Source organism: Scyliorhinus torazame, chromosome 14 (genome assembly GCF_047496885.1).
Source record: "Scyliorhinus torazame isolate Kashiwa2021f chromosome 14, sScyTor2.1, whole genome shotgun sequence".
NCBI classification, from domain to species: domain Eukaryota; kingdom Metazoa; phylum Chordata; class Chondrichthyes; order Carcharhiniformes; family Scyliorhinidae; genus Scyliorhinus; species Scyliorhinus torazame.
Genome location: NC_092720.1, coordinates 78,484,081 through 78,500,076, shown reverse-complemented (window position 1 = coordinate 78,500,076; position 15,996 = coordinate 78,484,081). Strand labels below are relative to the sequence as shown.

Sequence of the window (15,996 nt, the reverse complement as noted above, 5' to 3'; positions counted from 1 at the left end):
CTCTCTGTGGAGTCGTGCAGTGTTCTCTCTGTGGAGTCGATCTGTGCTCTCTCAACGGAGTCGGTCAGTACTCTCTGTGTGGCATCATGTTCTTCTTGGGTATTTGACAGGTTGCTGTCATCCAATGTATTGACGATCTGCCATTGCATCATGGTATTGGATTCATCTACCATGAGTAGAGTCGTGTTGAGCTTTGCAACCGTGCTGCTGATGCTATGATTAGCATATCCAAATAATTCTGCCATGTCTGAGTATTATTTTTCGATAAACAAATCTTTTTTTTTTGTTTCGGATTTGTTATTGTTCTCTTCATGTTCAATGAACAAATCATCTTCATTGGTTTCAGATTTGTCATTGTGCTCTTCACTTTGGGTGGTGCAAACTGCTTGTTCCAGGGTGCCGCGAAAGTTATTTTCAACTGCTGGTAGAAGTTCAGGCAATGTTGTGCCTTTTGAGGTCGAATTTGTTGGTTTTGTGCCTTTAAGAATCTTGTTTGTGATTTTCGGGCATTTCCCCTTTAAGTGGGCGAGTTCTGCATCTGCTGACGTCATGATGCTCGTGGGAATCGATTGCGCATGCGCAAATCGATGTTCCTTTACTGTGCGCTTCTTTGTAAACTGCGCATGCCGTCCATCTTTCAACTGTGCGCTTTTTGACCAACTGCACATGCACGGCTTACATCCATCTTTGAACTGTGCGCTCTTTTTGACCAACGGCGCATGCGTAAGACGATCTGCACCCAAAACTTCTTTTTTCAATTGCGCATGCGCGGCTTCTGTTTCCTGCGCATGCGCAGACCCAGATTTGCGTCTTTTGTTCCCCGGGCAGTTTAAAATGTGCTCTTAACTGCTTTAGACCTGTGGGGAGGATCTTTATCAGCATTTGTTCTAGGTAAGCACTTATTATCTTTTTCTTGCAATTTGCACTTTTCAATCGTGATTTCCAGGTTAAACATTTCTGTTCTGCTGATTGTTTGAGTTTTGCATCACTCATTCCCTGTGCAATTTGGTCTCCGAGCATTGAATGTCTGAAAGAAGCATTGTTACTGGTGTTATAGTGATCTTCAAATTTTTTCAGTATTACTTCTAATTTGGTATTGTCTTCACCTTTCAAGTATTTAAAGCCGTTATATATTTCCCTAGCTTCATCTCCTGCGAGGAGCAGTGCTATTTTCATTTCTTCTGAGGCTGTTCTCAAATCATTAGCTATGATATATATTTTGAACATTTGTTTAAAGCTTTTCCATCTATGACTTAAATTACCGGTTGTTTTCAGCTGCGGTGGAGTTCCAATGAGTTTCATTGAATCAGCGAAGTCTCCCAACATCTAATGTCCGGTACGCGTTTTCATGTCATTTCGATCTTTCGTTGTCTGCATCTTGTGTAATCTTCTAGTAAACGTTCTGAAGTCTTCTGATACCATGTGTTATTCCTTGTGTCTGAATAAAGCTCGTACTCTTACAGTTGAAGTAGCTGCTCTATTGTGCGATTGTTCTCTCTCCAGCGCTTATACTATGTTACATCTGAGCTGCCTGTCTGTGTCCTGCTCACCAGCTGCTGTTCCTGTGAAGAGTCCCCTGACTGCCTGGTTGTCTGTATTTATACATCTCCCGTGCTCCCTCTAGTGATTGCTTAGTTGTATTGCATTTACATTCACCCCTTGTGTATATATACACACAGATATGCAGATCACTACACAATCCACCTACCCTGCACATCTTTTGGGTTGAAGAGGTGAAACCCATGTAAACACGGGGAGAATGTGCAAACGCCACACGGACAGTGACCCAGGGCCGGGATCGAACCTGTGACCTCGGCGCCGTGAGACAGCAATGCTAACCACTGCGCCACCGTGCTACCCTAAATTGGTAAGATTCTGGGTGGGAGTGTTTGAAGCACTAGCAAGGAGAGTGGGGGAGGAGGATGAGCCGGACCCTTTGGTAACGATATTTGGGATATTGGAGAAGTTGAAGCTGATAGAGGGGAGGAAGGCCGATGTTGTGGCCTTCGCTTCTCAGATTGCCAGTCGACGAATTTTATTGGAGTGGCGGTCAGCAACGCCACCGGGGGTAGCGGCCTGGCTGGGTGACTTATATGACTCTCTTTGGCTGGAAAAGATCAAATACGAGTTAAGGGGTTCAGCGGAGGGTTTCGATGCAAGGTGGGGGATGTTCGTGACCGTGGTGGGGTGGCGAAAAAGGGAATACATTTGTACAAACTGTATAGTTGTGTGTTGGGAAGTTTGTTTCCCGAATTGTTTATATGTTGTAACTTTTCATATACGTTTTGAATAAAATATATATAAAAAATATATATATTGGGTAAACAGGAATGCATTCTAAACATGTTGGATAAAGATTTGGGGGAGGTGTAGTACAAGGGTATTGCATAAAAAGGGTTAATGTAGGACTGGGTATTGTATCGCCCACACTGTTACGGAAAGGATCTCATGACCCAAGACTAGAGGACAGTCTTGGACTGGACAGAGACCTGTGTGGGGGTAAGAATGGAAACTGTTCCAAGTTGAGATCTTATACTGTATAAATGTACTATGTACAGTCATTAATAAACACTTACTGCTAAAGACTCAGAACCTCTTTGTGAGACCTACCGAACCACACACATTTTACGCGAGGAAACCAGTTCCAAAATGAAAATTGAAAATAAAAGTTTGTGATTTATTAAAATATTTAATACATTTGTTACATTTAAGACATTTAGTACAATTAAAGATATATCAATAGATGTTTAATTGTAATTTATGAATCTGCAAAAAAAGTGAAGTTGAGTCAAAATGACCTGTGATAGAAAATGATTAGGACAAATGTGAATTCGAAAATGCACAAGGAAAGATTAGAATTGACTAGTTACAACATGTGATTTTGAGATATATGTCTGAGCAGAACTGAATCTCTTTCAATTTCTTGTTGGTTCGCATCACTTCAATCACTAAAATGTTGACCTTATATGCACCGCAGACACAAATCATCTGAGAACTTAAATGATCCGTCATTACATGCTATTTGACAAGTTTAACATTGTTATACTCTGCTCAGTTCTAGCTTAGAATGAAGACTTATTTCAAGCCTTTAGTTCAATATCTTTATTTCACATTTATGGAAGTTCCCTTACCTTGCAGCTTCAGCATATCGTTCCAAACAACGGAAGACTGTGGCTTGACGAAGGTGGTTACGGAAATTAATTGGATTCAGGAGTATACTCCTTAGAAATAGCAAAAAATTATGAATTAGCCTGTTACAAAACTGACTAATAAAGTATGTGTGGGTTTTACAAAGTCAGTGTGTGTTTTGAAGTATTGTCAAATATTTCAAAATTATTAGTGTGCCCAAAAATTCTCATTAAGGATACATCCAAGTCTGTTCTTATGATTTTTCTGATACAACTTGAATGGTTCACATAAATTATTGATATACAAGCAATAATTTCATTCCTTTACTTCGTTGATGCAGAAAATTGTAGTTGTTGTTGTTTTCAATATGCTTACTTTCTCTGGCATTATTTGGCATTGAAGAAAACTTAAAAGAGTCGCATGCATTCCTGCTTGCTTCATCAGTTTCTGCATCCTATTATTAAAAATTATTTGTATATTGGGATCTAATTGAGCTAACACTGGTCACTTGTGCCACAAGCTAATGCGAAATGGAGAAGAATCTTCAAATGCCAGCAGTTTGCACTACAATGGTATGATATACTTACATATAAGATACAATTACAGCTTACAGCTGAAATTTGGTAGGTGGTAAAACCAACAATGGTTCCCAGTTAGAAAGGCACCATTGAGCCGCAGTAGGTATCTGATTCCTACATGAGTGTGCAATTCCTCCCACATCCCTTTACTAAGAGGTGAATAATGGAATGCTGGCAGGAATGTCAGTATTCCAAAGTAAATGAGGCTGGATCCAGAAAAGCTGTCACACCATTGAAAATCTTGGTTCATATCTTTTGGAGTAGGTATACAAAATGGCGGCAATCTTGATAAATCTCACAATTTTATTTGCAGATCCTACTGAAAAGACTGGGGCCGGGATTCTCCGTTGGCTGACGCTGAAATCTCAAAACGCGATTGAGCAGATAATAGGTTCCGACGGCAAAATCGCAACGGGCGCCGATTTGACGCCAAATCACAATTCTCCGTCATCGCGACAGCGGCGTCAATGCAATCCGGAACGCATGTACAGTAAACACCTTTTGCATGTCATTAGCGGGCCCGACCTGATATTCTCCAGTACCTCTGCGATTCTCCGCCTCTGAGGGGCTGAATTCCCGACGGCATGGTTCACTTATGCTTTTAAAACTCGTGAAACTGCTGTTGTGGCTGATGAGGGAGAGAGGGGAGGTAGGACACAGAGGCGCGACCGTAGGCTGCCGGGCCGGTCACAGGCCGGGCTGGCTGGGGTGGGAGGGTCCTTGTTAGGGCCGGGGTGGGGGGTAAATGGGGGAACAGGCCAAGTGGCTGGAGGGAGACCCACGAGACTGGGGTGATGTCCAGACACGGACCACCATTGCCACGGCATACAAGGCAGCCATCTTATTGCACACCCCACTGACCACCCACCTAGGCCTATGGTCCTGCAGTTTGCACGGAGTGCTGAATTTGGTGCATTTGAGTGCTATAGTGAGAGTTTGGTGACTGAGGGAGTGCTGAATTTGGTGCATTTCAGTGCTATAGTGAGAGTTTGGTGACTGAGGGAGTTAGGTGAGGAGGGAGTACGGTGCTCCTTTCATTTTGTTTCCTACATTTCCGCAAAGAGCATGAAGGGAGCCGGGAGTTTGCAGAGAGTGCAGCTGGCTGGGAGCAGAGTCGGAGGGCGGAGGTCCAGTTGGTCCACAGGGCAGCTATATTCTGTAAGGTAAGAGGGGATGGAGGCTAGGCCAGTTGCATGCTCCTCCTGTAGGATGTGGGTGGTGAGGGATACCACCGGTGTCCCCGCTGACTATACCTGCGGGAAGTGCTCCCAACTCCAGCTCCTCAAAGACCGTGTTAGGGAACTGGAGCTGAAGCTGGATGAACTTCGGATCATCCGGGAGGCAGAGGGGGTGATAGAGAAGAGTTACAGGGAGGTAACCACACCCAAGGTACAGAACAAGAATAGCTGGGTTACAGTCAGGGGGGAAAAAAAAAACCAGGCAGACAGTGCAGGGATCCCTCGTGGCCGTTCCCCTTCAAAACAAGTATACCGTTTTGGATGCTGTTGGGGGGGGATGACCTACCGGGGGAATGCCCTAGCAGCCAGGTCTCTGGCACTGAGGCTGGCTCTGGGGCTCAGAAGGGAAGGGGGCGAATAGAAAAGCAATAGTTGTAGGAGATTCAATGGTTAGGGAAATAGATAGGAGATTCTGTGGTCGCGAGCGAGACTCCCGGAAGGTATGTTGCCTCCCGGGTTCCAGGGCCAGGGATGTCTCGGATCGTGTCTTCAGAACCTTAAGGGGGAGGGGGAGCAGCCAGAAGTTGTGGTGCACATTGGTACCAATGACGTAGGTAGGAAAAGGGGTGTGGAGGTAATAAACGAGTTTAGGGAGTTAGGCTGGAAGTTAAAAGCCAGGACAGACAGAGTTGTCATCTCTGGTTTGTTGCCGGTGCCACGTGATAGCGAGGCTAGGAATAGAGAGAGAGTGCAGCTGAACACGTGGCTGCAGGAATGGTGTAGGAGGGAGGGCTTCAGGTATTTGGATAATTGGAGCGCATTCTGGGGAAGGTGGGACCTGTACAAGCAGGACGGGTTGCATCTGAACCAGAGGGGCACCAATATCCTGGGAGGGAGGTTTGCTCGTACTCTTCGGGAGGGTTTAAACTAATTTGGCAGGGGAATGGGAACCGGATTTGTAGTCCAGCAACTAAGGTAGCCGATATTCAGGACGCCAAAGCGTGTAATGAGGCAATGGGGAAGGGAACACTGACAAAGGAGAGTACTTGCAGGCACGGAGATGGGTTGAAGTGTGTATACTTCAACGCAAGAAGCATCAGGAATAAGGTGGGTGAACTTAAGGCATGGATCGGTGCTTGGGACTACGATGTGGTGGCCATCACGGAAATTTGGATAGAAGAGGGGCAGAAATGGTTGTTGGAGGTCCCTGGTTATAGATGTTTCAATAAGATTAGGGAGGGTGGCAAAAGAGGTGGGGGGTGGCATTGTTAATTAGAGATAGTATAACAGCTGCAGAAAGGCAGTTCGAGGAATATCAGCCTCCTGAGGTAGTATGGGTTGAAGTCAGAAATAGGAAAAGAGCAGTCACCTTGTTCGGAGTTTTCTACAGGCCCCCCAATAGTAGCAGAGATGTGGAGGAACAGATTGGGAAACAGATTTTGGAAAGGTGCAGAAGTCACAGGGTAGTAGTCATGGGTGACTTTAACTTCCCAAACATTGAGTGGAAACTCTTTAGATCAAATAGTTTGGATGGGGTGGTGTTTGTGCAGTGTGTCCAGGAAGCTTTTCTAACACAGTACGTAGATTGTCCGGCCAGAGGAGGGGCAATATTGGATTTAGTACTTGGTAATGAACCAGGGCAAGTGATAGATTTGTTAGTGGGGGAGCATTTTGGAGATAGTGACCACAATTCTGTGACTTTCACTTTAGTAATGGAGAGGGATAGGTGCGTGCAACAGGTCAAGGTTTACAATTGGGGGAAGGGTAAATACGATGTTGTCAGACAAGAATTGAAGTGCATAAGTTGGGAACATAGGCTGTCAGGGAAGGACACAAGTGAAATGTGGAACTTGTTCAAGGAACAGGTACTACGTGTCCTTGATATGTATGTCAACAAACAAAGAACAAAGAACAAAGAAATGTACAGCACAGGAACAGGCCCTTCGGCCCTCCAAGCCCGTGCCGACCATGCTGCCCGACTGAACTACAATCTTCTACACTTCCTGGGTCCGTATCCCTCTATTCCCATCCTATTCATGTATTTGTCAAGATGCCCCTTAAATGTCACTATCATCCCTGCTTCCACCACCCCCTCCGGTAGCGAGTTCCAGGCACCCACTACCCTCTGCGTAAAAAACTTGCCTCGTACATCTACTCTAAACCTTGCCCTCTCACCTTAAACCTATGCCCCCTAGTAATTGACCCCTCTACCCTGGGGAAAAGCCTCTGACTATCCACTCTGTCTATGCCCCTCATAATTTTGTAGACCTCTATCAGGTCTCCCCTCAACCTCCTTCGGTCCAGTGAGAACAAACCGAGTTTATTCAACCGCTCCTCATAGCTAATGCCCTCCATACCAGGCAACATTCTGGTAAATCTCTTCTGCACCCTCTCTAAAGCCTCCACATCCTTCTGGTAGTGTGGCGACCAGAATTGAACACTATACTCCAAGTGTGGCCTAACTAAGGTTCTATACAGCTGCAACATGACTTGCCAATTCTTATACTCAATGCCCCGGCCAATGAAGGCAAGCATGCCGTATGCCTTCTTGACTACCTTCTCCACCTGTGTTGCCCCTTTCAATGACCTGTGGACCTGTACTCCTAGATCTATTTGACTTTCAATACTCGAGGGTTCTACCATTCACTGTATATTCCCTACCTGCATTAGACCTTCCAAAATGCATTACCTCACATTTGTCCGGATTAAACTCCATCTGCCATCTCTCCGCCCAAGTCTCCAAACAATCTAAATCCTGCTGTATCCTCTGACAGTCCTCATCGCTATCCGCAATTCCACCAACCTTTGTGTCGTCTGCAAACTTACTAATCAGACCAGTTACATTTTCCTCCAAATCATTTATATATACTACAAACAGCAAAGGTCCCAGCACTGATCCCTGTGGAACACCACTGGTCACAGCCCTCCAATGAGAAAAGCATCCTTCCATTGCTACTCTCTGCCTTCTATGACCTAGCCAGTTCTGTATCCACCTTGCCAGCTCACCCCTGATCCCGTGTGACTTCACCTTTTGTACTAGTCTACCATGAGGGACCTTGTCAAAGGCCTTACTGAAGTCCATATAGACAACATCCACTGCCCTACCTGTATCAATCATCTTAGTGACCTCCTCGAAAAACTCTATCAAGTTAGTGAGACACGACCTCCCCTTCACAAAACCATGCTGCCTCTCACTAATACGTCCATTTGCTTCCAAATGGGAGTAGATCCTGTCTCGAAGAATTCTCTCCAGTAATTTCCCTACCACTGAAGTAAGGCTCACCGGCCTGTAGTTCCCTGGATTACCCTTGCTACCCTTCTTAAACAGAGGAACAACATTGGCTATTCTCCAGTCCTCCGGGACATCCCCTGAAGACAGTGAGGATCCAAAGATTTCTGTCAAGGCCTCAGCAATTTCCTCTCCAGCCTTCTTCAGTATTCTGGGGTAGATCCCATCAGGCCCTGGGGACTTATCTACCTTAATATTTTTTAAGACACCCAACACCTCGTCTTTTTGGATCTCAATGTGACCCAGGCTATCTACACACCCTTCTCCAGACTCAACATCTACCAATTTCTTCTCTTTGGTGAATACTGATGCAAAGTATTCATTTAATACCTCGCCCATTTCCTCTGGCTCCACACATAGATTCCCTTGCCTATATTTCAGTGGGCCAACCCTTTCCCTGGCTACCCTCTTGCTTTTTATGTACGTGTAAAAAGCATTGGGATTTTCCTTAACCCTATTTGCCAATGACTTTTCGTGACCCCTTCTAGCCCTCCTGACTCCTTGCTTAAGTTCCTTCCTACTTTCCTTATATTCCACACAGGCTTCGTCTGTTCCCAGCCTTTTAGCCCTGACAAATGCCTCCTTTTTCTTTTTGACGAGGCCTACAATACCTCTCGTTATCCAAGGTTCCCGAATATTGCCGTATTTATCCTTCTTCCTCACAGGAACATGCCGGTCCTGAATTCCTTTCAACTGACACTTGAAAGCCTCCCACATGTCAGATGTTGATTTGCCCTCAAACATCCGCCCCCAATCTATGTTCTTCAGTTCCCGCCTAATATTGTTATAATTAGCCTTCCCCCAATTTAGCACATTCATCCTAGGACCACTCTTATCCTTGTCCACCAGTACTTTAAAACTTACTGAATTGTGGTCACTGTTCCCGAAATGCTCCCCTACTGAAACATCTACCACCTGGCCGGGCTCATTCCCCAATACCAGGTCCAGTACCGCCCCTTCCCTAGTTGGACTGTCTACATATTGTTTTAAGAAGCCCGCCTGGATGCTCCTTACAAACTCAGCCCCGTCTAAGCCCCTGGCACTAAGTGAGTCCCAGTCAATATTGGGGAAGTTGAAGTCTCCCATCACCACAACCCTGTTGTTTTTACTCTTTTCCAAAATCTGTCTACCTATCTGCTCCTCTATCCCCCGCTGGCTGTTGGGAGGCCTGTAGTAAACCCCCAACATTGTGACTGCACCATTCTTATTCCTGATCTCTACCCATATAGCCTCACTGCCCTCTGAGGTGTCCTCCCGCAGTACAGCTGTGATATTCTCCCGAACCAGTAGCGCAACTCCGCCTCCCCTTTTACATCCCCCTCTATCCCGCCTGAAACATCTAAATCCTGGAATGTTTAGCTGCCAATCCTGCCCTTCCCTCAACCAGGTCTCTGTAATGGCAACAACATCATAGTTCCAAGTACTAATCCACGCTCTAAGTTCATCTGCCTTACCCGTAATACTTCTTGCATTAAAACATATGCACTTCAGGCCACCAGACCCGCTGTGTTGAGCAACTTCTCCCTGTCTGCTCTGCCTCAGAGCTCCACTGTCCCTATTCCCTAGTTCTCCCTCAATGCTCTCACCTTCTGACCTATTGCTCCCGTGCCCATCCTGTCAGGCAGGGAAGAGATGGTCGAGTGAGGGAACCATGGTTGACAAGAGAGGTTGAATGTATTGTTAAGAGGAAAAAGGAGACTTATGTAAGGCTGAGGAAACAAGGTTCAGACAGGGCGTTGGAGGGATACAAGATAGCCAGGAGGGAACTGAAGAAAGGGATTAGGAGAGCTAAGAGAGGGCATGAGCAATCTTTGGCGGGTAGGATCAAGGAAAACCCCAAGGCCTTTTACACATATGTGAGAAATATGAGAATGACTAGAGCGAGGGTAGGTCCGATCAAGGACAGTAGCGGGAGATTGTGTATTGAGTCTGAAGAGATAGGAGAGGTCTTGAACGAGTACTTTTCTTCTGTATTTACAAATGAGAGGGGCCATATTGTTGGAGAGGACAGTGTGAAACAGACTGGTAAGCTCGAGGAAATACTTGTTAGGAAGATGTGTTGGGCATTTTGAAAAACCTGAGGATAGACAAGTCCCCCGGGCCTGACGGGATATATCCAAGGGTTCTATGGGAAGCAAAAGATGAAATTGCAGAGCCGTTGGCAATGATCTTTTCGTCCTCACTGTCAACAGGGGTGGTACCAGGGGATTGGAGAGTGGCGAATGTCGTGCCCCTGTTCAAAAAAGGGACTAGGGATGACCCTGGGAATTACAGGCCAGTTAGTCTTACTTCGGTGGTAGGCAAAGTCATGGAAAGGGTACTGAAGGATAGGATTTCTGAGCATCTGGAAAGACACTGCTTGATTAGGGATAGTCAGCACGGATTTGTGAGGGGTAGGTCTTGCCTTACCAGTCTTATTGAATTCTTTGAGGAGGTGACCAAGCATGTGGATGAAGGTAAAGCAGTGGATGTAGTGTACATGGATTTTAGTAAGGCATTTCATAAAGTTCCCCATGGTAGGCTTATGCAGAAAGTAAGGAGGCATGGGATAGTGGGAAATTTGGCCAGTTGGATAGAAGTCAGAGAGTGGTGATGGATGGCAAATATTCAGCCTGGATCCCAGTTACCAGTGGCGTACCGCAGGGATCAGTTCTGGGTCCTCTGCTGTTTGTGATTTTCATTAATGACTTGGATGAGGGAGTTGAAGGGTGGGTCAGTAAATTTGCAGACGATACGAAGATTGGTGGAGTTGTGGATAGTGAGGAGGGCTGTTGTCGGCTGCAAAGAGACATAGATAGGATGCAGAGCTGGGCTGAGAAGTGGCAGATGGAGTTTAACCCTGAAAAGTGTGAGGTTGTCCATTTTGGAAGGACAAATATGAATGCGGAATACAGGGTTAACGGTAGAGTTCTTGGCAATGTGGAGGAGCAGAGAGATCTTGGGGTCTATGTTCATACATCTTTGAAAGTTGCCACTCAAGTGGATAGAGCTGTGAAGAAGGCCTATGGTGTGCTAGCGTTCATTAACAGAGGGATTGAATTTAAGAGCCGTGAGGTGATGATGCAGCTGTACAAAACTTTGGTAAGGCCACATTTGGAGTACTGTGTACAGTTCTGGTCGCCTCATTTTAGGAAGGATGAGGAAGCTTCGGAAAAGGTGCAAAGAAAATTTACCAGGATGTTGCCTGGAATGGAGAGTAGGTCTTACGAGGAAAGGTTGAGGGTGCTAAGCCTTTTCTCATTAGAACGGAGAAGGATGATGGGCGACTTGATAGAGGTTTATAAGATGATCAGGGGAATAGATAGACAGTCAGAGACTTTTTCCCCGGGTGGAACAAAGCATTACAAGGGGACATAAATTTAAGATGAATGGTGGAAGATATAGGGGGGATGTCAGAGGTAGGTTCTTTACCCAGAGAGTAGTGGGGGCATGGAATGCACTGCCTGTGAAAGTAGTTGAGTCGGAAACATTAGGGACCTTCAAGCAGCTATTGCATACGGTAAAATGATACAGTGTAGATTTATTTGTTCTTAAGGACAGCACGGTAGCATTGTGGATAGCACAATTGCTTCACAGCTCCAGGGTCCCAGGTTCGATTCCAGCTTGGGTCACTGTCTGTGCGGAGTCTGCACATCCTCCCAGTGTCTGCGTGGGTTTCCTCCGGGTGCTCCGGTTTCCTCCCACAGTCCAAAGATGTGCAGGTTAGGTGGATTGGCCATGATAAATTGCCCTTAGTGTCCAAAATTGCCCTTAGTGTTGGGTGGAGGTGTTGACTTTGGGTAGGGTGCTCTTTCCAAGAGCCGGTGCAGACTCAATGGGCCGAATGGCCTCCTTCTGCACTGTAAATTCAATGATAATCTATGATTAATCTGGGACAAAGGTTCGGCACAACATCGTGGGCCGAAGGGCCTGTTCTGTGCTGTATTTTTCTATGTTCTCTATGTTCTAGAATGACACCGGCTGCCCCCACCCCAACATCCCCGCACCCCACTCTCCGCCATATCCATCCCCCAACCCGGCTGCCACCCATCTGCAGGGCATCAGGCGGCCCACCCAAGGGCAATTCCCACTGTAACCACTAGGGCAGTGCCAGCCGACGGTACCCCTGGCAGCAGGAACGGGTGCCAGGGCCAGAGGCCCTCATGGTGCCTAGCACGGACGGGGCCAGGGTTGCGGAGATGGGGTGGGGGGAACATGCGGGACAGAGCGCGCAGTGCCACCATGTAGCCGGTTGGACCTGGTTGGACAGGAGGGTACACACAATGCTAACATGTCAGCCTTTCACCCCCTACAGACTATCAATATTGGAATTCAACCAGTAATGGTGGCGTTCCTGATAGTCGCCGCAGTCCTGGAGAATGCCCTGCATGCCCTGCTGGCGCTGCTCGAGGAAGAGGAAGCTGCTGCAGAGGAGTGTGCAACAACGGACATGCAGCAGCGCAGTGTGCCCCAGAGGAACAGGAGGCAGCAACCCAGGATGGAGAACCAGTCGCTCAACAGGCTGAGGAGGAAGAGATGCCAAGGAGGCGCTGCATGAGGCCTTGTGTGTATTGGCAGTGCCTGTCATTCGAGGACCTGCTGGACCAGGCATGCCGCCGTAAATTCCGGCTCAGCAGGGAGACAGTGCGACAAATCTGCCAGATCATGGCACACCTAGAACCATGGAGGTATGGGGGTGGACACCCTCTCCTGGTGGCTATCACAGTGACGGTCACGGGGTCCTTTCAGGCGCCGAGTGACGACCTGTCTGGGATCTCAGACCTCGGTGCACAGGTGCATCCGTGCTGTCACAAAGATCCTATCTGCCCAGGCGGCTCAATACATACATTTCAATGTGGACCGAGCCCACCAGGATGCCCGGGCAGTGGATTTCGCCACAATCGACGGGATGCCCTGGTCCAGGGGATAAGCGACGAGATGCATGTTCCCCTACAAGCACCTGCAGATGACAGGCCACTCTACACGAACTGCAAGGGGATCTGGCCTACGGGCTCTAATGCTTCATCTTGGTGGATCCTCAGATGGTGCAGCAGGAGTGGAGGTGGCTTGCTCTGATTCCCGCCCTGCGACCTGGGTCCCGTTGGCGGGCGTCTTCTGGGGCGACCGGGCCTGGATAGGCCTAGCTGCTGCTCGGGTGTCCCAGGTGTCGTGGTGCCCCCTTGTTCTGCTTGCTGTCCACCAGATGCACCAGGGACAGGAGGGGAGGGAGTGGGGGAAGTCTGAGGTGCTGTGGTGTTCCGGCACTTACCCTGCAGGAGTCACCTGCACGAGCTCCATCATCTCCTCCTCCCTTGGGGTGCTCGATGGCCCCCGGACTACTCCATGGGATGGAGTGCGAGCAGAACTAACCCATGAGGCTCCCCCACCACCTGGTGCTCCCAGTCCTGGAGGCCTGCTCTCGTCTCGACCAGGGTCTACATGCTTGCAGCCATGAAGCACAGGGAGCGGACCATTGCTGTCTGGGACTGCGCCACATTACTCATTCACTGTGCCATCACCTTCTGGGTCGGTGTCACATCAGCCAGTGACTGCGCAATCTCCATCTGGGACTGGGCCACCTCCTTCAGCGTCTGTGTCACGTCGGCCAGCGCCTGGGCAATGCCGCCGATGTTCTCAGCCATGGCCTGCTATGACTGGGCTACACTCAGAAGCAGCGCTGCAATTTCCAGGTGGCTCTGGCACATGATCACTTGTGACTCAGCAACCCTTCTACACAGCTTCTACACAGAATGCCCCGGGACTTGGACATGCTGATCCATAGCCAAAACCGTCACCCCCAATGTCTCCACCGCGGATGCCACCCATGTGACAACACCTCCTGCTGCTGCACGCGGTTGGACTCCTCCAACTGCACCTGCAGATAGATGCTGGATGCTCGCAGATAGCCTCTCATGTAGTCTCTGGCTCTGCGACCGCATCTCCGCAATCGATGGGTCTGTCCATTCCAGAAGCCTGAAACCCTTCTGGGCAGCAGCTAGTTCCTGGGGTTGGCCTGCCCTCTGACTGTCAGCCCCCTCAGGTGTTCTGACCTCCACCTGCTGTACCGGATCAGCTGTGTGGTGCGAACCAGATAGTGTCCCAGGAGCCTCGTCACTAAAGTACCCAACCGAGGTGAGTGTCTCTGGGATGGTGGAGGGTGTTGGAGACAGCTGTGACGGGAAGTCAGTGTCATCCTCAGACTCAGGTCCGGGAGGTCCTGCTTAACCGGTGGAAGGCTGACATCCGAGCTGGTCTCATTGTCAATTCTCGGCTCACTGGGCCGGGGGGGCGGGAGCGCTCCGTCTGAGTCACTGGCTGGGGACGGGGGACATCAGATGGACTTGCCCCACCGCCAGCAGGTCCTGCAAGACACTAAAGACGCATGATTGATTGTGGGCCGGGGTGGGGGGGAGAGAGAGAGAGCGTGTGGGTGGAGGCGAGAGGGTGGTGCAGGTGGGGGTGGTATAGGGTGAGGGTGGTGTTGGGGTGAGGGTGGTGTGGGGGTGAGGGTGGTGGGGGGGGGTTTGACACACGTGTCACGGAGAACTCCAACTAAGCGGCGACCTCCCTTTCCTCTGGACCGCCGACCAGGTCCAGGGCCCTTTGATCTGCCATGGTCGCATGAAGCACAGGGGGTGGGTATCTCGTGACCTCAGTGGCCAGGGCAACCGGCCATGGCGGCTGGTATGGGTGCTGGCATGTGGTGCAGGGTGGGTGGGAGTTCTTCTACGGGTCTGTGGGCTGGGGGTTGGTGCCAGGGACACAGTGCTGCCTGCTCACCCTGGATACCCTGATGAGATTGTGCAGTTTTTTTCGGCACTGCTGTCTGGTACGGACAATGTTGCCCACGTTGCTCATGGCCTCTGCCTCCTGCGCCCAGCTATGGCGAATGGCAGTGGCTGGCAGCCTCTTTCCTGGGCCGGGGTACAGGATCATCCACCTCTCCGCCACGGCGTTCAGGGGGGTCTCCAGCTCGGAGTCCGTGAACCTTCGAGCCACGCATCTTGCTGCCATCTTGTTGGCTGGGATGGTGTGTGTGGGGAGTGAAGTGTCTGCATTCGGCTGCCAGTCTCCTGAATGTCAATCGCGAAACCGGTGAATCCCGGACCATTTCTCATTGGAATCTATTGTGATCCACGTGGCGACAGTGCTAGCTCCTTAACAATAGCTGAATAAGTCAATTTTGCTGTCATGGAACTCCACCAATCCTGTGCTGGCATCAACACTTAGACTCAGAAAGAGAGAATTCAGCCCTGGATTTAAAATAAATATAAAACTAAGTTATAAAGTGTTCCAGCAGTTCTTTCAGGGACAAACGTCAGAAGTCAAAGTGCATAAAACTCAAGCTCCAACTTCATGGCAAGAGAGGAATAATTATATCATTCAATAACAGTCAAAAGGGTTTACCTGTGAGCATGATTAAGAGCTAGGTCTGGTCTTCTCATGCGCAGATAGCAGGTTACAAGCTTAGTTTCGATAAAACTGGCAATACTTGAAATCTTTTCATAAGATGCATAAAATGGGTTTCCCAGAACTGCTCCTTTACTACAAAGCTATACAAAGCAAATTAATATTCAGATTTAATGTTAGCAATTATAAAGTAGGAAGAGCTGTAATTTTTAATAGTACTCAACAACACACATAAGACCAATTAATATTTTCTATTCGGATTACCAGGCAGCAGAGTACAAATCAAAGCAAACTACAAAGTCATACATAGATTGCACTGTACACTGGTCAAGTATGTCTTCAGTACTCTGTCCAGGTCTGGTGAGAGAGTCAATAACAAAAACAGCTTGCAGTTGGATAGCACCTTCAATGTGGCGACACCTCCTAAAGGTAC

General features: G+C 48.3%; 1 protein-coding gene across 1 annotated transcript in view; it reads right to left on the bottom strand.

The window, feature by feature from the left end:
- The window catches only part of LOC140389828 (spermatogenesis-associated protein 16-like), a 370,821-nt gene that overhangs the window by 265,214 nt on the left and 89,611 nt on the right, over positions 1-15,996 (bottom strand). Inside the window, exons 4-5 of the mRNA XM_072474394.1 lie at positions 15,561-15,706; positions 3,132-3,221 (exon numbers count right to left, since the gene is read on the bottom strand). Coding sequence (XP_072330495.1) covers positions 3,132-3,221; positions 15,561-15,706 — 236 coding nt within the window. The remainder of the gene's footprint in view (positions 1-3,131; positions 3,222-15,560; positions 15,707-15,996) is intronic.